Below are 20,161 nucleotides of genomic sequence, written 5' to 3'. Positions count from 1 at the left end.
GGGAAACACAAATTCAGTGAACTTTTCTCCCTCTAAGGCACTTATTGTAGGTTAAGACTACTTAGGATAATGAAGGGAAAGACTGTTGTGTCTCAGGAATCCAGAAGCCATACCTGAAGTGAGAAGCGGCAGGACGCGAAAGCTCCCTCAACAGGCAACCAAAGAAAAATTCTGCAGTTTTGAAGATCCTGATCTGCCTTTGAAAGCCCAGCTGAACTGATGGGAATCAGCCCTTGGTAAGTTCTCTGCCCCAGTTAGGACCATTCAAGAGAAAGAATGACCCAACGTAGTAGCTAGAAAACACCGAGACATTTAATTTGATACCCTGACAGGTCTTGCTTCCATGGGCTCAAGACTTTGCGTATGTGGAGCAGAGAATCTCTATGGAAGGGCCCAGCCAGGGCTGGGGCTCTCGTCTTCCCCTGCAGCATGAGCCCGAGCCTGAGCCCCGGCGAGAAACGGCAAAGGGCATGCGCAGGGATGAAGGCTTTCCCTTGGCCATGAGAATGACTGCTTATGCCTTGTGCCTGGCCTTCCTCTGGAAGACATGGAAAGCAGAAATAAATAAATGATTTTGCACTCTATTCCTAGAAAGCTGACTTCAGTTTACTTATTGCTTCCCTCTTGCCAAGACTCGAGTATGTTTCATTTGTTGAAATATTCATTTTTTCCCGTCCCTTGAAAGGAGCATTACAAATGAAAGCGTAAATTGCTTCTAGACAGATCTTTGCTTCCTTCCCGCTTGCCTCCAGAAAGCTGTGTGCTAACAGTTGCAAAGTTTACCTTGTGAATCTGCCAGGTAGTGGGTCATCTGGTGTTTACAGTGTGGAAAAACAACCCGGTAATTTATCTTGAGCGGTGGTGGTTTCAAATTGCCGATGGTACCTTGGAGCGATGAGCACAGCACGCACCGCATTTGCTCCATACCCCGTCAAACTGTTGCTGCTTTACACCGTACTCGGCATCCTAACCGTTCGTTGCTTTGGGTAAGTGAATGTTTCTGAAGCCATGTCCATGGGGTGGTATGATAAAGAGTGAAAATCAGTCCAGACTCTCTGCTTTCACATTGCATGGCACATAATTGCTGTCTTGAGCGATTTCTGTATTTCTAATGAATAGTGAAAGGCATCATTTTGAAGTTAACGTAGTGCAATGTGTCTGCCTTTAGAAAAGTAATCCTGTTTGATAATCTGAGATGACAAATTGCCACGGTCACGTTGTAATGTAGAATTCTGTTTGCAACATGCAACCTCCTCCCGTGCTAGCTGCCCGACAGTGTGCTGGAAAGACAGGGTTTAGTTTTCTTTGAGTACATAAATGGCAAGAATCTGGCTGATGGTTGTTTCTTTCTCTGCTAGCTTAATAGATTTTGCTCTTTCAGAGGACTGTGGTCAATCAGTGACTGTAATCTTTCCAATCTAACTATATTTTTCCACTGTTCTCTGAACTTTGAGCTCCGATTTCATGCCTCAGTGAGCTGATGAGTTTTTGTAATTCCTTTATTCCATGTGATTTTTAATATGCAGTAGTAGGAGCCCCTTGCCAGGCACTAAATCATACTTAAAGCTTTAGCGGATTCTATTCCTTGTCTTGGTGGAAGAATTGGGAACACTGCTGTGCTAGTTTACTTGTCAAAGTGGTTATGAAAAGAAACTAATTGTCAATGTTTTACTAAAGCTTCCCATGTAGATTAGGTGCTACAAGGAAGCATTTGTCTGGGACGAGGATTTAATCAGAAATACTGAATCTGCCAAAAGAGTAGGCAGCATTTTAGTCGTGGCGTCGTGGAAACCCTGGAGACAGTTGTCACGTGAGGGGGTGCAAGAGGGACTGGGGGGAAGAGTAAAGGCTCACACTTGGGGTTCAGGTTCATTACTGGGATGAATGGGATTAATGGGTTAATGACTCTCTATTGTGAACCGAGAATAGAGTCTAAGACTAATGGGTTTGGCCGGCTTGAGGAAATATAGGCTGCTTGGCAAAGGGAGGCACTTAAGCTTGGTTTTCAAAAATGCTGAGTGCGCGCCAGCCCTTAGCATTGTGACCGGTGTTTGTCGTGGAGGTGTCCGACCTTGGAGCTCTTGGTCGTGTACAACAGTGAGGTACCAAAGTGCTGCCCGTACACTCACCAGGGAGTGATGGGACAAGGGCAGCGACTGATGGTGCAGATTGTACTGCTGGCCACTTGGCCAGGTAATTTGGTAGGGCTTGCGCAGCTTGAGATGAAGCCCGGGTTGGTGGGCCATGGGTTGAGTTTCCCATGCTGGCTAGACCAAACGTGTGTCCTGCAGTCACCCCTCCTGAGTGCTCTGCAGACTTACTCTCATGGTAGTGGTGTAGGGGACTGCATCTACTCTGGGGCACTGAAGAGTGGGTCAGGTTTCATACCGAATCAACGCCAGCATGAAACGAGTACTGAAATCTGGAGGTTGCACGGAAGATTTGATGAGGTCTAACAAGTGTTAGTTCTCTTTGGCGTGTAGTTTTGCACAGGTATAGGCCAAGTTGCTCTGTCCTCACGGCTCAATGGTTTCACGCCCTGAAGCTCTCCTGTTGTTGAATGCAGTGGTGAAGAGGAGTCCCTTGACCTCAGCGGCACCAACGAGAGCGTGGCCAGCGGCCGGCGTGCCCGGTCTGTGAGCAACCTGCCGCAGCCCCGCGACTGCACGCTCTCCGCCTGGTCCTCGTGGAGCAAGTGCGATCCCTGCCAAAAGAAAAGGGTGAGTGTTTGTGGTCTGGGCACAAAGTGTGAGAAACCGGGAGGCAGGACCTCTTCCAAGCCTTGTCTTTTGTGTCCGTGGGGTTGGGCAAACAGCGGGGAGCTGCCGAGGAAAGCCCTGTAGAGGTGAGACTGCGGGCTTTTGCTTCCAGGTGGCCTTTAGCTCTTCAGCTCGCCACCCACAGTAACTCCAGTGCTTTCCAGGCTGCTGCCTCGCTGTCCTGAGAAGGTGTAAGCCCAGGCTTGGTTAAAACAGGCAGAAAGCCCAGGCTTTGCAGGGACTTTCTCTCCAACACAGTCCTCTTCCTCCAGCGTCAGTGTGAGGCACCATCCCTGCTAATGGTGGAGACACTCGGTGCCTCTCAGGATTAAGATGCTTTTTCTTGTCTGTCAATAAGCATTTTCTACCCGAGAAGCCCCATCAAATGGAAGTAATGATCCCAATAGTGTGAAAAGCAAAAGCCCCGCTGCTTGCTAGAGGGACCTCTGCTAACGAGTTGGTGAAGCCATTCCCAGGCTTAAGCAGGAATAACCAGTGATGGGAGTTGGGAAGAGTGAAGCTTCGTATCAAAGAGTTAATCTTAAAAGCTGGGAAAAAAAGGAGGGCTAACATATTGGATGGAGTAATTGACTGCTTCACAGCAGTGTTGTGGGCGGAAAAAAATCCCTAATGATACAGAGGGCCAAGTAAATACACTGACAGAAAATAACAAGGGATGTCGTTACCAGCGCTAATTGAAAGAGAGGAGATGTAACTGAATCCTTCCTTACTCTTGCAAATGCCCGCACTACCCTGTCAGGCTCATTTAAACAAACTGTCAAAGAAAAGCAAACTTTCCTTCATCCCTTCCAATCCTCAATCCTTCCTTAATGAAATTAAAACTGTCGCAGATCAGAAGCCTTTGAAATGAGGCACGTTACCAGCATCACACTTCTTTGCCGACACTTTTTTTTTTATATGACAGTACTCTTAGATCACATCTCCCCGACGCAAAGTTTGTTTTTTAACTAGGGAAGCGTAAAATTCACAATTTCTATACACTTGAGTCAATATTTTTTATTTCATCACAGTACAGATTTGCCCGCCTGGAACAACCTTCTCAGTTCAATGGAGATCCCTGTGATTACTCTGACAAAGAAAGCGAAGACTGTGTTACGAATAATCCTTGCAGGAATAAAGTTAGATGTGAAGGGTTTGTGTGTGCAGTTACAGGTAAGGACTTTTGGATTGAGAAGAGGTGGTGCTCAGACGGCACCTCCGACACCAGTACGCTGAACTGTCTGCTTCTACACGAGTTTGCTGGGCCACAGGGATGTCAGGAGCTGACCCGGGTCCGTCCACGCTTGTGTTGTATTTGCATCAGTGATTTTGAGTGAGTCTGTTAGCCAACGTCTGTCAGTCTAAAGCGTGTCTTTAAAATCTCCAAATGGGAAATTAAAACCCAGTTATATCAGTAAAAGCTGTAGCACAAGTGGATCTGACAGCAACAGCAGAACGTGCACTGGGCATCCTTGACACGTGCCCAAGAGCACGGCAGGTTATGATGGTGGTCCTCATGACATTTCCCTCCATCCCCTATCAATGACTAATTAGTCAGGGACACTGTAAGCAGTATGGGGAAGCAAGGCAGCAGTTAGCTGTAGCCAAAATTTGAGCAGCCTCTGCTTTGCATCTGCACCCAGGCAGCGGAAAGGAAAGCGTGCAGGGAGCAGGGTGTCGGGGCAGAGGGGAGCTCGGCACAGGAGATGGGGCAAAAGAAAGCGACTCTGATCTCTGTCCCCCAGGCTAGTGTTTTGGTGAGACTGAAAAACAACTCAGTAATTATGGACATGGGAAGGGGGGGAAAAAAAATAATACCGTACACAAGGTCTGCTGAAGAGTCTCCAGCATGTTTGTTTTCTCAAAACTAAAAAATTTTAGCAACAAAAAAAAAATTCTATTCTTTTTTATACTTTTAATTAGGGTGGGGGTGTTTTCTAGGTTGAACAAGGAATTTTAAGATTATGAAAGTTTTGAGCAAAACTGAGCAGACGGAGTTTGGTGATCCACGCAGATAGAGAAGAAATATTTTCCAGCTATATTTGAATGATACGTTACAGGAGTCTTACTCTGTTTCTAGACTCCTGAGTCAGGGAGTGTGATAATAGATTGGTTTACGACTAATTTACGCCTTGCATCCTAGGGAGATGCATTGCACGGAGGCTGCTTTGTAATGGGGATGACGACTGTGGGGACCAGTCAGATGAAAAAAACTGCAAAAAAGTGTTCAAAAAATGTGACCAGAAGATGGAGCAATACTGGGGAATAGAAAATCTGGCAAAAGGGTAAGTCAGTGACGTTCATGAGATGTTTTCTTACTTAAGGATAAGAATGATCTTACGTGGCTTCAGACATAAACTGAACGGAGAAAAGCTGTAGCAATTGCTGTATCCAGGAGTTAGTTAGGATCTGACAGCCTTTGAGGTCCTGATCCAAAGCCCAGTGGGAAAATCCTTATTGACTCCATAAGTCTTTCGGAGAGAGGTGAGGTGAGTAGAAGTCCCAGATGTATACCCTGCGGAGATCATCAGCTCAGCTTGCAAATATGTCCTGCAAGAGCCTGTGCGTGCTCTTTGTGTTGCCAAAACTCGGTGAGTGAAGAGGGAAGTGTCAATACCAAACGTTTCTCTGATGGCTACAGGTACTTGCACTTGAATTAATCAGTGGAAGAGTTTTGGTAATCCAATTATTTTGCACAGCTGTAAATAAAGTTAGACTTTGGCCTAATTCAGTCTGTGGGGAGCAGGAATGTCCTAGCCTTTAGGAACTGAGAGACTGCTTCAAACTGTGCTTTTGAAAGAAAAGCAAAGGAAGGTTTGTTAACATCTGAGGAAAATGTGATATCATTCTTTATAGAGTGACTTAAATCAGCATCGTGGACTGCCTAAAATCTGAACCTGCCTATGGATTTGTATTTTTGCACAGTGTATTGGTTTGGCGGGGGGTCAAAATCTCTTGGATTTCTTCCATGACAGTGAGAGATGGTGGAATTTGTGTCCTTTGCGTGAGCGGGGTAGGATTAACCTGCATGCTAGGAAACTCCAACTTTGTGGGGATTAAAATACAAGTCTGAACTGATCCAGCTTTTACAGGCTAAGGCTGTGGCAACTTTCAGTAAGATCAGACTGGGTGAAAAGAGTTTTTTCTCATTCTGCAGGAAAAAAATGCTTTTTATATAAAAAAAAGGAAAAGAAAAAAATCATATTGCAAGGAAAAAATATAATTTCCTCCTTATTCTCTGGAGATATGGCTGCTGCACATGTCATTGCTAATGCTTTGTACTTCTGAGTTTAATCAAAATTAAAAATAATGTTGGACAATTATAGGAACATGCTTCTCATCTCTTTGAAGCTACAATTGCTCAGTAATTTGCTTTTAGTGGATTTCCCTTCTTTTCAGATTGTTCTAAAATTAGAGTTAATATTTTACAGCTTCAGAGTCATTATCATGCAAGTCCCTCTCCCCAAAATAAGGAGAAGCAGATCTAACAGAAACCTGGAACGCTAATAGGGACACAACATGGACTATTAGCAATTTATCTTTTCTTTGGTGAAGTTTCATCTAATGACTCTTATTACTATTTGTACATGAGTTTGTGGAGGTGAGTGCCACGTCCTCAGCCGTGTGCCACGAGGGTGATGTGAGGGTGTCGGGACAGTGAGCAACAGAAGGATTTTTACTGCAACAGATCCCACCAGCAGCAATAGGAAAAGCAAATGATGGGGTTTAATCACCTCATCTAAAAAGGCTGCAGTGCTACATCCTTTCTTAGAGCAGGCAGGTTAAGATTACTGTCCATCATCCACTAAAATCAAAGGAAAGTTTCCCAGTGATTTCAAGGATCAGTTGAACAATTGCTTGAGTACCTTTATTCTTGTTCCCTGACAGAGTAAAAACTGTCATCTACTCATCTCTAGTTGATCCTTGACCAACCTGGCAAAGATTATGACTGATAAACCAGAACAAAGAAATGTGAATTAAAAATTAGCCTGGACTGGTTTGGCAAACCTGTTTTTGAAGATGCTGCTGGATGCCGCTGCACTACTGGGGGCATTTGGGGATGCTCGGGGTGGGCAGCCCTGGGGTGGGGGTTTGGCTGGTCCAGTTTGTTCTGCTCTTCCCAGAGACTTCCAGTAAAGGCTACAAAAGTCGCCAGTGCTAGTGGCAGTAATGCTCTGGTGTCATTCGTAGCTGGGTGGTGAAAATTGCCCTTCATATTCATCGAAGTGTCAAAATTTGACTTTGTCTTTTGCTTTCTTGTTAGTCTGGTTTTTCTGGAGCAGCTGGGTTGGTTGGACAGTGAAAGAGGCAAAACTTTCTTCTGGGGTTTCAAAATAAAGAAGTATGAAACAAAGCCTTCAGCCAAACAAAACAGTCTTTTGCCTTTCTCAGACACAGCATTTGATGTTTACCTCTAAATTGATGATAAACTTAATATTTTGCTGTTATGCTTCATGTACAGGTTAAATATCTTCACAAACAACTTGGAAGGATTAGTTCTTGATCACAGGTACTATGCTGGGGGATGTTCTCCCCATTATATCATGGACACAAGATTCAGAAAGCCATACAACGTAGAAAGCTATATACCAGAGGTACGTGTCAGATTTGTCTGCAAATAAACTTACATACATATATTCCAATAAATTTAGTGCACAGTACTGATAAAGCTTCATTACTAAATCATTTTATAAAGAATTACAAAATTTGTGTGACCAAATGGGATGAGACTGAATTGAACCCTGCTTCTAGAACACCATCATACCCCACGCATTCTATGAAGTTGGATATGTCCCCTTGGAATACCCACGTGCAGTGGAATAGATGGCAGTGTTCCCTTGGACCTTGTCATTGCAAAAACTGAGCCTAACCTTCCTGGTGCCATCTGTCCAAGAGGGCCCAAAAGCCACCGAGTGGGCACAGGGAGGTTAATTTTAGACAGGATTGTAGAGTGTCTTGAGAGCCAGGCTGGGAAAGCTGTCCTTGTGCAACAGCCTGGGATTTAGCAGCACACCATGTGCTTTGTGTGAAACCTTATTTCTGTGGTGCGTCAAAGCTTTATTTCAAATATTATGTATCTGACCTTAATGCTCTTGAAGACATAGCATATTTTTGAGTGTTGCCCACTAGGAAACCTTTTCCTTTTAGAATTCATACTTTAATTGATGCCTGTTTTTAAGATTTCACCTTCTTTGCATAAGATTGACATATTAAGTAGAAGCCTGAGGTCCTTGCAGTATGGAGGAGATAGTAGCTTTCCTGCTGCTGTAAATCAAGTATTCTTCAAGTACCAGTGTTAATAATAATAGTGCTTTGCAATTATACAAGGCTTTTCATCTTCAAAGTGCAAGCATTAATTCACAAGTATATTTGTATCTGTATTCCTTCCCCACGCTTCAGGTATACAATCGCTATGCAGGAAATTAGACGTGTTGTTTTTGCTTTCTGTTTAGACCAAAGGCAAATATGAATTTACAATGACTGAATATGACTCCTACTCAAATTATGAAAGCAGTGTCCTGAAGGCAAAAGCTTCGCAGTCTAGCTTCAGCTTTGGTATAAAAATAACAGGACTGTTTGAACTTGGTTACAATTCAAACGACAACAGGTTCAAGAAGTTCTTTCAAAGGATGAAAAGATTTTCTTCAACGGTAAGCACTGCTCCACTTAATTCTCTGCTAACGTGTTATCTGTATGTGTGTGTATATCGGTTTGATCCTCATCATCAGGTCAGCAGCCTTGACTAGGATCAATGAAATCTTTCCTCCTGATTGGGTTTTGCAGTTTGCATTGGTCAAGTGTTTACTAAGGCCACAATGCCTTCATTTGTGTTTACAGCACCCAGGAGCTTTTCCATTCACCATCAGCCGGGAGCCGCACTGCCTAACCTCCAAAATGAGCCACAATTGCGTGCAGTCTGTCCAGTGTCCTGCTGGGCATCCACATTTGGATGTTCATAGTGAGGACGTTTAAAAAAAATGAAACTACGAAGCCGGTTCAAATGGCCTCCCCTCCATACAGTGAACTCGGTAGTAGGAGATGTACAAGTGACGCTCCTAACAGGGTCTCCATGCTTCACCCCTGCCATGGGATGCTGTGCACCTTGCCCTGCCAGCCATTAAAAAGTTCCTACCCCTGATGCCAAAGCAGTCTGGCAGGTGGGAGGTGAGTGGGTGCAACCAACAGCGACTCCTCCAAGGGAATCTGCGCGGGTAGAATTGGGGTTTAGCTGACGAACCCAGGAGGGCAAAGTTCCCTCTGCCCTACACGTGAGTTACGGTGACTAATAGAGAAATCTGGGGTGAAAGAAGGGCAAATAGGATTTTCTGCAGTTCCAGGAATTTCTGCATCTGTACACGTAGTCCAGAAACTGGTCTGTGATGTGGACGGTCTGTGCGATCACTACAGAATACCATCTCACATGTGAAGTGCCATCCCTCTTTTAGGTGGGTTCAGCAAGGCAGGAGCTGTCACTTCGGTAAATGATAATGCAAAGAGCGAAGCCAAGCTGTTCAACTGTAGGGCAGCCTTGACAATAACGTAGAACGAATACTGCTAGCAGGCCTTCCATGGGTTTAATTATAGACTAACACATGCCATTTTACTTCGGCTGCTGTGATCTATCTGCCGAGTACATGATTCACCAGATCAGGACACACACGACACAAAATACGGATGGCACAATCGCTTCCAGTCTTGTCTGCGGAGATTTGGTCGCAGCTGTGATCTCATGCACACTTTAAGCTGGTTGGAGATGCTTTAATCTATAACTCCTAGGACTGCTTTATGAGATTCAGTCTGAGGTAGAGTGCACCATCATTTGATTTCTTTTTTTCATCTGTTATTGCTGTAAACAAACCTAGCTCTTGTCAATGGTTTAATAGTATCACTGATCTATGTCTCTCCCCTCAGTATAAAGTGCACTCAAGAATGGCAGAGTATTCCTTGTTGCTATTAAACTTGCATTTGCTTCCTGCAAAGAGGCATTTCCCATGACAAGATCAGGCGTATATGAGAAGCATTTGCAATAGATATCCATAAAGAAACCCAATACTAAGTCTTGATTTTATTATTTAAGCTACAGAGTTCTATATTGAACCCCGCCGATGTGCTTGTCCTGCTGGCCCAATCAGCTGGACACTAAATCTTTTGAACATGACAAAAGACGACTTCTGTTCCTGACTTTTATGCCAGAAAGGGGAGATATGATATTTATCCATGTACACGTATCTGTACAGAGACTTACAAATACGTGTGTGTGTGTGTGTGTGTGAGTGTTTGTGTTTTCTTATTTCCTTTGAGTTTTGTTAATGGCATATTCTGTGGAATATAAATATTAATTTGGATCAGCCAGACAATTACCATTTCACATATAAACCATCATGACTTCAGATGTCAGAATTTTTTGGGAGAGAGCACGTGAGAGACAAAGGCTGATCAACATTATCAAGGGTAGAGCAGTCTCGTGGGATGCTGCATGGGTCCTGGGTCTGTCAGAGCAGAGCCTGGAGCCTGCCCTTCCCCATGTCCCCGTCGTGGCCTGAGCCATCACCTCACCTATAATGGGTGTCTGTCCCTCTTCCTTCTTCCCTCTCTGGTCCCAGTCAGAATCCTGATTTTCAGAAACGTTATTACTAAAACTTTCAGGTTTGCTAAATTAAAAGATTTCCAGTTGCAAACTGTGAAATTGATAAATCCTGACCAGCGTTAATTGTTTAATAGCAAAGAACTACGCGTTGTCACAAGAATGACATCCCTCACTTCTTCAGGATTCTCACGTGTTTCTGCATTTCATGTAGTCCAGCAAATTCATTCACGCCCGTTCTGAGCTGGCTGTTGCCGTTTATAAGCTGAAGCCCCGAGCCCTGATGCTGCATTACGAGTTCCTGCAGAGGCTCCATCAGCTCCCGTCAGAGTACAGCTACGGGGAGTACAGAGAGCTCTACAGAGACTACGGGACCCATTACATCACGGAGGCTACCGTCGGCGGCATCTACGAATATACTTTAGTCATGAACAGCAACGAGCTCCAAAAGGCAGGTACGTGCATCTGATGGTTTTGAAAAAGCTTTGGGGCCAGCTTTTTGGTGGGAAAACCCCTCTGCAGGCACCCAGTGGTGGTTCAGGTCTGAGGTCAGAAAAGGGAGATGGTGGAAGAAGGAGTCAACAACATCTCAAGGAAAGCCTGCGGGAAATATGGGAGTAGAAGTGCTTTGTGGCAGTGAATAAAGAGCCTGGTTTTCAAAGCATGCTCAGCATCATGGGCTTTGTCTAGCTCTCAAGCCGTGGGTGCTGCCAGTTCACAAAAAAGGGCCCTGTAGCAAGTATTTTAGACGACAGGGTTTGGAGGCTGACAAGATGTTGAGATGAATGAGAATCGTGTAGCTTAATGCTTTTGTTAGCTTTGAAAAACTTCACCTAGGTTCTTTTTCCGTTGCCTTTCAAATGACAGTTTTGAAACACCTTTAGCCTCGAGAGCTTTTCCAGCATGTAGGAAACAGTAAATAATTTGCTGTGTGACTCCTGTGCCTGGCATTGCTCTTGCTCTTTGACTCTGGCTTCCTTTTTTGCGAGAAATGATGATTGTTGTGTAGGATAGAGCGAGCCGTGTGACATTAATCAATAGCTGCACTCTCTTATTTATTCATTGGCATAGGAGTGAGTAACTGCCTTCGCTGTCTATTTGCGAAAGCATTTAGTGGACTCTGCTGTGTGTGATGCTCAGTCTGTTTGCTCTTCTGCTGTCTAGGAAGGTGCTTATCCTGCAGTCAGATGCCGCCCGGAGGGACAGAATTTAGATTCAGCTTTCAGATATTCAAGACATTAGCACTGCCCAATTTCTCAGCCGTTGGTGTGGGCCCATCACAAGCCACGTTTGTTTGAATTAATGTGTATTATTGTTTGCATCAAAATGCTACCTGTTGGCATCTGCTGTCCTAGATCAGGATCCTGCAGTAGTACCAACATTTTCACGCTGTCCCCAGTGCTGAGCTGGGCTGTAAGTTCTCACCAGGGTTTGGTAGGTCCGGTCGGAGAATTCAGGTTTTTCCCTTCGAATCCATCATTATGTTTGGACTGCCTGTGCTGGAAATCAAGTCTTCTTTTGCAGATCTCGTATCACACGCCACGTCACATGGTTGGTATTTGCACTGCTCGCACGTATAATGCAACACGCCAGATGTGTCTGTGGTTCGTGATTTGATACTTTCTGTGGGAAAGGTGGCAGGAGAGAGGTGTGGATTGTGCCGTACAAGGATGTCATAAAATAGTGGTTCCTGCCTTCAGATGCATATGGACTATAACATTAATAGGGGCCATGCTGCATCAACCCAAAACTCAGTGCATCGTCTTTCCTGATCTAGAAACTGACCAATATCATGTGTATGAGAAGAGCATAAGAACAGGACAGCCATACAGTAATACTGGCGTTGTGAGCTCATGTAAACATTTGTATCATCAAGACATGAGTTTAACTAAAAAAGTAAAGAATTCAGGGAAACTTTGGGGAATTACAACAAAAAAGCAGAGAAAGAAAAGAGAGACTTCAGTATCATATCTGGTGTTTCACCATGATAACTGCTTAAATATTCTTGAGTGTCAGGGCAGCAAGGAGTTTGGAGAAGGACTTTGGGGAAAAATGTATGAAGGATTTGCAGATTTGTAGGGCAAATTCTTATATGCCAAGAAAAAAACGGAGAAACTTCCATGAAACAATTAAGGCTCTTCTGGCAGCAAAGAATTGGACACGTGAGCTAGCAAAGGAAGGAGAAGCTACTTCATCTGTTACTCTTAAAAAGCCTGGCTCCTGATGATGGGGATGGGTGGTCGGCAGTCCTTTGTCAAAGACGTTTGGTGTTTAAGTCACAGGCCAGGTTCCCACCCATTGCAGCTCTGCATAACCCAGTACAGCTGAGTGGGTAATTAAAAGCCTCTTCTTCCAGCATTTACCTTGCATTTGCACTTGGTTTCAGAGTTCTGTAAAAAGTAGAGATTTCATTTCATTTCATATGGATCTGTTAAATACCCCCAAAAAGGCTTCTGCATCTCATCTCCTTTTTTCCCAAAGGAAAAACATTTATCAACTCCCATTTTCTGTGTATATGGACATAAAACATCGAAGAGTTGCATTAAAACGCTACAGTTTTTTGGTGTGTATTTAAGGTTATTCTCTGAGCGATGTCCAGAAATGTGCACAGCAGGGCTTTAACATTGGTGCAAGTATTCGTGGTGTCTACGTGACGCTTGGAATAACTGCAGCCGGCTGTAAATCCCTTTTAAAAGAGATTGGAGGTAAGCATGAAACACTTCTGCCATTTAATTTCTAGCCTTCGTCATAGTGAAAGGAAGATTTTGTGATCTTGCCTGCCTGAAATATTTCCCCACTCCCTCACAGCCACTTTTGAGTCTGCTGGCTAACCCTAGCCAAGATTAACAGAGGTGTAACTGTCTCAAAGCTTAGTTTTTTGCAAGACTTTCTTTGCTGGGTGGAGGAGAAATATCTGCTCAGTGTCCCAGGGAAAAACAGGGACAGATCAACCATTACCTCCCTGGCTGGTGCTGTGTTCCCAATCCACCCACCTCTCAGCAGGGCAGCCCAGCACGCCACTTTTTGCACCCAAAAAAGCGCAAATGGAGAAAGGAGGGAGGTAATGGTGTTGTGGGAGCTGGGGGTGTTGCAGTGGGAGGAGGGTGCACCTGAAGATATGCCGGGGAGAACAGGCAATATTCATGGTGGTGAGGAGCATCGGGCTGTGGAAGGACCTGCAAGCTTATAACCGCAGGGAAGAAATTTAGGGGGAGAGGTACAGGGTGCGGGAGAGGAGGATGGGGCTATTGCTGCAAGGGAGCAGGAGGGGCACAGCAGCGTAGGAAACCGGGCTTCGGGTGTGAAACGCGTGTGGCCTTTTTCCTTTGCCCTCCCCGTGGGATGGGTCATATACAGGGGTGTTTTGCTGTTAGCTTGTATCTCAACTCCAATCCACAAAGATATACCCGAGCAGAGTTGGCCACTTTCTCAATGCATTTTTGCAGACAGCACCTCCAAAAAACAGTATGTGGAAGATTTCATCGTCCTTGTTCGTGGCGGAGCAAGCGAACACATTACCACGTTGGCTTACAAAGACCTGCCGACGGCTGCGCTCATGCAGGAGTGGGGAGATGCTGTACAGTACAACCCTGAAATCATAAAGCTAAAGGTACTGTATCTGTCACTTCTTTCAGCCTCACTTAGCTGAGCTCCTTGGAGAACTCTGTGTTTAAATAAACAGGACTTAAAAAAAAACCTCAGGGAAATTTCTAGGGCAAATAATAGACCTGTATTGTGCAGCATAGTTTCTCTAAGACTGGCTATTCAGAAAATCAAAGGTGTGATGTGTTAAAAAGGGTGGTGTGGTTGGAAGTATGTGAAGTAAACAGCTTTAACCCTTCTAACTTGGCTGTGCAGATGTGATCGCTTGCTGCCTACCAAGCAGATCAGACGATCGGCCTTCTGTTTTACCAATGTATCACTTCTCAAAAATATATCTGGCAGCATATATTTTATAAGGACTTTTTTTTTCTTGAAATTTCTCCTGTCTTCTGTGAGCACCAGTGGCTATTTAGCAACAATTCTCTCTGGTTCAGAAGGTCAAGTAGTTCACCATGCTTGCCTGGATGTTTGTGCAGCTTAGCTAAACCTTAAAAATATGAGTTAGGTTTTGAAGAGCCAAGGGTTTTTGATCCTGAAGAGTTTTAGAAATGCAAGGCACTGTAGAAGTAAAAAACGAGCAGGAGTATGTAGCAATTCCTGCCTCATCATTTTTAACGTCAAAGTAAGTTCGCTCTGAGTGAATAGTACAAAGGTGCAAGAGAACATCCTTTTAAACAGGAGTTTGGACTGGTAGTGGTGGAAGTTGATTTTATTATTATATAATCAGTTTTCATTGTAAAATTTAATTTTAGGCAAAAATATTTATATTTGTAAAAGGTATTTGTTTCTCATTGAAAATTCTGACTTTTGATTTTAAAAAAAGAGGGGAATTCTAAAAAATACAAAGCAAAGCAAAAATCAGTAATTTGGAAATACAGCCAGTGCCTGTCCGGCGCTCGCTGCAGCGGAGGTGCCTTTCCCAAGCCCCTGGTTCGCTGTGGATTGACCGTCCAGAAACGTGCTGGGAGGTCTCTGGGCAGGAGACAACAGAAATGCAACCCTCTGCCCTAGATCCCACCTACAGAAAATTCTCTCACAAGAAATTGCGATGTTCTTTGTCTTGCCTGGCATCAGTGACCAGGCTGCCCGGTGAGAAAACCCCAGACGGATGTAATTTGGATTTGGTATCTATAATCCTTCATTTCCATACCGATATCCCTGTGGGGCTTGGAGATCAAAAGTACCAGCAGAGTGTGACTAAATGTCAGCTCAAGAATGCTTAGTTAGGGAAAACTAAAGCAAATCAGTTCATAAATCATCTGCTGAAGGGACTTGGCAGGTCACTCTTAGTGTGTTTCCTCATTTGTACGATCTGAATTCAAAAAGCGAAGTATGGATCACAGATAATTGATGAAGAGTGGATGTGCAGCAGCAGGAAATGAGCATTTTTTTATTGAAACATTCTTCTATTTCTTGTAGCTTGAGCCTGTGATAGCAGTAGGGTGATCTTTCATGCTTACTGTATTGCCACGGCCTGTAAGGCAGGCATCTCTATAGCAAAGATGGGAATTTGGGATGGATCCTCTGATGACACGTGCCAATGTCATCCCACTGGCACTAGTGGGTGACTGGCCATATTGAGACCACACTTTAACTTTCCCTTGTTCTCAGGAAAAACTTAATGAGTGGGTCCGAGTCTCCTTGGTCCCTATTGCACGTTCACCGTGTTGTGCACCCCTTTATCTCCCCCCACTGACTCCATCTGCAGATGAAGATCACAACCCTCTCCCTTCTGAAGGCAGTGGAAATCCTTATCTTGGCTTCATACAGAGAGAAATCAGCCTTGAAATGCAGAAGTGGTTAAGGTGAAAGTGCAAATTTGAATGCATGTGACCGCATGCCTCTGGCCGTGCTGTGGGGCTGTAGGAGGATTGAGGGAGATTTTTGTGGGTGGGTTTTGGGGGGGACCTTTTTTAAATCGGAGTAAGAAAGCAGTCAGGAAACATAAGTTCAAGAAAATCTCATCTAAAAATGTTAATATCAGGAAAACGGATGAGAAGGGACTTAATGAAACTTCTGTGAAACTTTGCCCGTTTGTCAACTACCGGTATGGCTGTTGTATTTTGTTATGCATTTGCAGCTGCTTTGGTGTTGTAAACCAAGGGGACGATCCCTGTAAGTATTCCTCACATCGCTGCCTTGTTCACGAGGTTTAAGGAAATACTAAGGGGAAACCTGGAGCCCATACCACAAGGCCTTCGTTTCCCTCTCCAGCTGTGCCACCACTGAGCCCTGTGATGCTCACACCATCTTGAACTTGGAAACAAATGCAGTTTCTTCCCTCCCTTTAGGCAGAGCCGCTGTATCAGCTGGTGACTCCAACTGATTTTGCTAATGCAGTCACAATAAAAGAAAATCTGCGACGGGCTCTTGATGAGTTTCAGCTGGAGACCAGTTCTTGTCGCTGTGCTCCCTGCCATGGCAATGGCATCCCCTTTCTGCAAGGTAGAAGGATTTTGCACCTCTTCTCTACCCTCTTAAGAGAAATGAGCTGGGAATTTGGGGGGGGGCGAGGAAGCATGGCAAGTAATCTGCTCTTTAGTTTCTCCTGTCATTTCTTCTTCAGGTAGTTTATTTTTTTTAAAGTTGGTCTATTTGTAGAGTGCCACCGGTAAGTAAAGACGGTAAAGTCAAGGGATGTGTCTTCTTAATGGGAGTGACCATCTGTATCAGTTTTGTGGAGAAATTTGTTCCTTCTTGATGGTGCATTAAAAAAAAACCTTGACATCTTTAGGTCTCCTCCTTTGCTTTTAAGATTGCTGCCATCCTCCTAGAGAAGTGACTACTGTCTCAGCATTAATTAGTGTTTGTAAAAGTGTTTTGAAGATGAAAAGCACCATATAAGTGCCAAGCACAGTTATCACCGTCACCTCCCCCCATTTCTAATAGAAGCTGTCCTCCTTTGTAAGCAGGCTGTGATTTAAAAAATGAAGGGGAAAAATAATCAAATTGAATGAAAACCGCACTGCCTAAACAGAGATCTATGATGTGATGAGAGCTTCTAACAAAGGGACCATTTTGTGAAGTGCCTAATTCCAATCTGCATCTGCAAAAGTCCTGATGAGAATCGTTATAATCTAAATGTATCTAATGCAGAAACCATGGCTTCAGGTACCAGCTAGTTGATTATAGCACTTAAAGGAGTTGTCTCATGATTACCCTTGTTTAAATAACTTTTTAGGAGCTGAGGCAGGTTAGCGTTTCATTTAGGATCTTCTCAACAAGAGGTTTTAAATGACCGTTTATTTTCCGAAGCGGGAGCTCTCCTCCGGGGTCCTGCCGTGGGATGCACACCGCAGTCCTGGGCAGCCAGAGCAGGGTTACGTGGACTTTTCCTCTGCCCCAAAGCCAAGCTGGGATGCTCCTGTCCCGGGTGCTCATTCCTGATGCTGCGGTTTGCTCCCTCTCAGCTATACCAAGATATCTGCTTTGGAGAGGAGCAGGGGGACTGCGCGGTACCCTGGCTTGCTGAATTACTGCAGCGGTGCAGCTGGGATTGAGCCGCAGTGCCGCGGCAGGAACAAATGGCCGGGGAGGCGAGAGGGGCGGCAGGGTAGTCACAGCTCCTCTGCTTTATTGCTATTTTATACTTTCACCATCGGAGAAAAATGCTGATACCATTTCACCTGCTGTCCCTTCCTCGCAGAAGATGAAGCACTGAAAAGAAATGGGTGTCTGCAGGGAAATGTGACTTGAAGTCTCTAATCCCGCCATCTCTGCTTACTTGCAGGAACCAAGTGTGAATGCTTATGTCCCCTTGGCTACAGTGGCACTGCCTGTGAGATCAGCAAGAGGAGAGGTAAGAGGGACCCCAAGTCCGAGGAGACAGTCCCAGCTGTATTTAGGAGCGTCCGGGGATGGCGGCTGACGGAGTAATGCCCAGCGCTGGCTGTCCCCACTCTGCCCGGCCCGATGCACGAGGGGTTAGGGTCCTGCAAAGGTGACAGATACGCTTTGCCTGCCCTCTTCTACGTTTCTTTGCGCTCACGAGGAGGTGGCTTTACTTTTGCAGTTCAAAGCTGCATAAACGCGCCTTGCAATTGTATCAAAATACAAACTCCTACCTAATTTACAATCCATGACAAGCCTCAGGTCTCCTCCAACAGCTCTGCTTCCTAAGTTTTTCCCTTTGATACAGCCAGTGTGTTGCCAACTGTTTTCCCCCAGATATGCTACCATGCATTTTAATCTTAAAATCTTATTATGTTGTTTCGAAGCATTTACTAATGCTTCTTGGTCACTTTATATCGCTGCTGTCTCTTGACTGATGTTCTTAACTCCTTCTAGTTTAGGATGATCTGTGAATTTAATCATTTTGTTTACTTCTTCCAGCTCATTAATTTAGATGCTAAATAATACCAGATCTCAAGCACCCAGAGCTCTGGCACCATCCCACAATTTAATGCACTGCATTTATCACAGCGCTTTGTTTACAGTCTTTTATCCAGTTCTCATTCTGCCTGACTGTGTCCTAACTAAGCCAGGCTGAAATACATTTTAAGCCAAGATTTCACCGAGCAGAGGGTCAATTTTGTAGGTGTTTCTAAGCAAGTCCACGGAGCCTTAGACTGTGGAGTCACTTACACCTTGTTCCAGTCTGCTTACCGCACGCGTAATCGCATCCGACCCTCCCAAAGACTCACATCCATCCACTTGTCAACATGCAGCTTCCTTTCTCACTCTCCTTTCCTCCTTTTATGTATTGCTTCCATGTTCGGCTCCATGATTCTCAGGATTTTGAATTTATGTCACTCACATGCTCAGGGTCCAGAAGAAACAGTGTAATAGGAAAAGCAATGGATAGAAAGCTGAATATTCAAGCTGTTGTTCATTGAAGAAGAACATGAACATTTCCCCTAGCACCTCAAAATGTGGCTGACACGAGTTTAGTTGCTGTTTTTCTTACCTAGGCTTGGACTAAGACAGTGAGAGAAACACCCTACAAGCAAATATAAAGCTAATTGATTTTTTTTTTCTTGTCCTTGCTGCATAAAATGTAGTTTGAACAAACACCAGAAATGCTGAACAGAGAATTAATATCTTTAAAACAATCACTCATTGTTAATGACTCAAGTATATTGTTAGTGGTATGGACAGGGACAGAGCTGTTTGTGTTTAAATATGATTCATGGAAGCTGACAGCTCTTCCCATGGAAGGAGCTGCTTTATTCTGACAGTCCTTTCTGGCTTTGGGTTTTTTTTCCAGATGCTGCTATTAATGGAAACTGGGGTTGCTGGGCCAGCTGGTCTCCATGTTCAGGAGGTCAACGAACAAGGAGACGACAGTGCAACAACCCTGCCCCGCAAAATGGTGGTTCGTCATGCTCAGGGCCAGATGCTGAGACAGTTACTTGCTAGAGGGAATCGTTAGGAACTTCCACAAAACCGACGAGCAGTTTGCAAACTGAGTGGGAAGATGTTACCTGACTGCTTGCTAAGTTGCCTTCGCTCTGCTTATGGGTCTCATCCAAGTGCATTGAAGTTGGAAACATTTCAGAAGGCGTTGGGAGCTGGGGGGTGTGTTATGAAGCACACCTTTGGACATGCTTTGCAATTGTCCCGTGGGATTGAATGTGCTTACTGTTCTTAATATTTTGACTTTTCACTGTCTTTATTGCAATGGGCTAATTGAGACAAGCTTTATCTCCTGCCTTATTTGGTAGCTGCATGATTTTAAGTTTTACCGTCTTGTTTTTGAAGGTTCCTTTGAGATAAGAAAAGACCGTTTGATCTTACGTGCACCAGAATGTGCGCTAATATGCAGCTTCTGTGAAGACAGCTGTGTCACGTGGAGCAAAATACAGCATATTAAAGTCTAAATCTCAATGAGCACAATAGTATCTAATGTGACATTTAAAGCTGCTGTGCCTCGCTACTCCAGTTTCCCAATTTATCCTATTTAACTTAAATTGTCTGTTGTATTAGAAATTGTCTTGAAGGAGCGAAAACCAAATTGTGAAGAACAGTCTGGTGACACCAAAGCGTTGTTGGACTATATAGCACTTGTACTTCTGCCACAGCGATGGGCTTCCTCCTGTGCGTTTCTGAAGTAGAACAGATACAGCGAGAGTATCGGGTACGCCCCGGTACGCTCAGATACACGCGTGCTCTGGTTCCTTGGGAGGGGGGAGGAAGGACAGGGGGATGCTACGGGGTTGGGGAATTGGAAAGCAGCTTCTGCTCCTTCTGCTGCTTGGGGGTATTGGAAGGCAGG

General features: G+C 44.5%; 2 protein-coding genes across 5 annotated transcripts in view; both read left to right on the top strand.

The window, feature by feature from the left end:
- Positions 1–584, top strand: part of DAB1 (DAB adaptor protein 1) — a 479,714-nt gene extending 479,130 nt beyond the window's left edge. For all 3 annotated transcript variants that reach the window (XM_030031997.2, XM_030031999.1, XM_030031998.1), the window contains 2 exons: positions 38–236; positions 333–584. The gene's annotated coding sequence lies outside the window, so the exon portion shown is untranslated. The remainder of the gene's footprint in view (positions 1–37; positions 237–332) is intronic.
- Positions 151–19,776, top strand: C8B (complement C8 beta chain). Of its 2 annotated transcripts, none has more exons than XM_030031995.2 (13): positions 151–236; positions 800–986; positions 2,567–2,720; positions 3,791–3,932; positions 4,903–5,044; positions 7,222–7,354; positions 8,213–8,410; positions 10,559–10,799; positions 12,921–13,049; positions 13,791–13,954; positions 16,239–16,392; positions 17,678–17,746; positions 19,154–19,776. In XM_030031995.2, the coding sequence occupies exons 2-13, from the start codon at positions 895–897 to the stop codon at positions 19,303–19,305; spliced, it is 1,770 nt and encodes a 589-aa protein (XP_029887855.1). In that variant the 5' UTR covers positions 151–236; positions 800–894; the 3' UTR covers positions 19,306–19,776. The 2 variants fall into 2 exon arrangements, with proteins under 2 accessions (XP_029887855.1, XP_029887856.1); XM_030031996.2 differs by having other exon boundaries at positions 152–236; positions 825–986.
- Positions 19,777–20,161: the final 385 nt, after the last annotated feature.

The sequence above is a fragment of the Aquila chrysaetos genome, chromosome 12, assembly GCF_900496995.4.
Source record: "Aquila chrysaetos chrysaetos chromosome 12, bAquChr1.4, whole genome shotgun sequence".
Taxonomy (NCBI): Eukaryota; Metazoa; Chordata; class Aves; order Accipitriformes; family Accipitridae; genus Aquila; species Aquila chrysaetos.
This window is presented reverse-complemented; position numbering and strand designations above follow the sequence as displayed.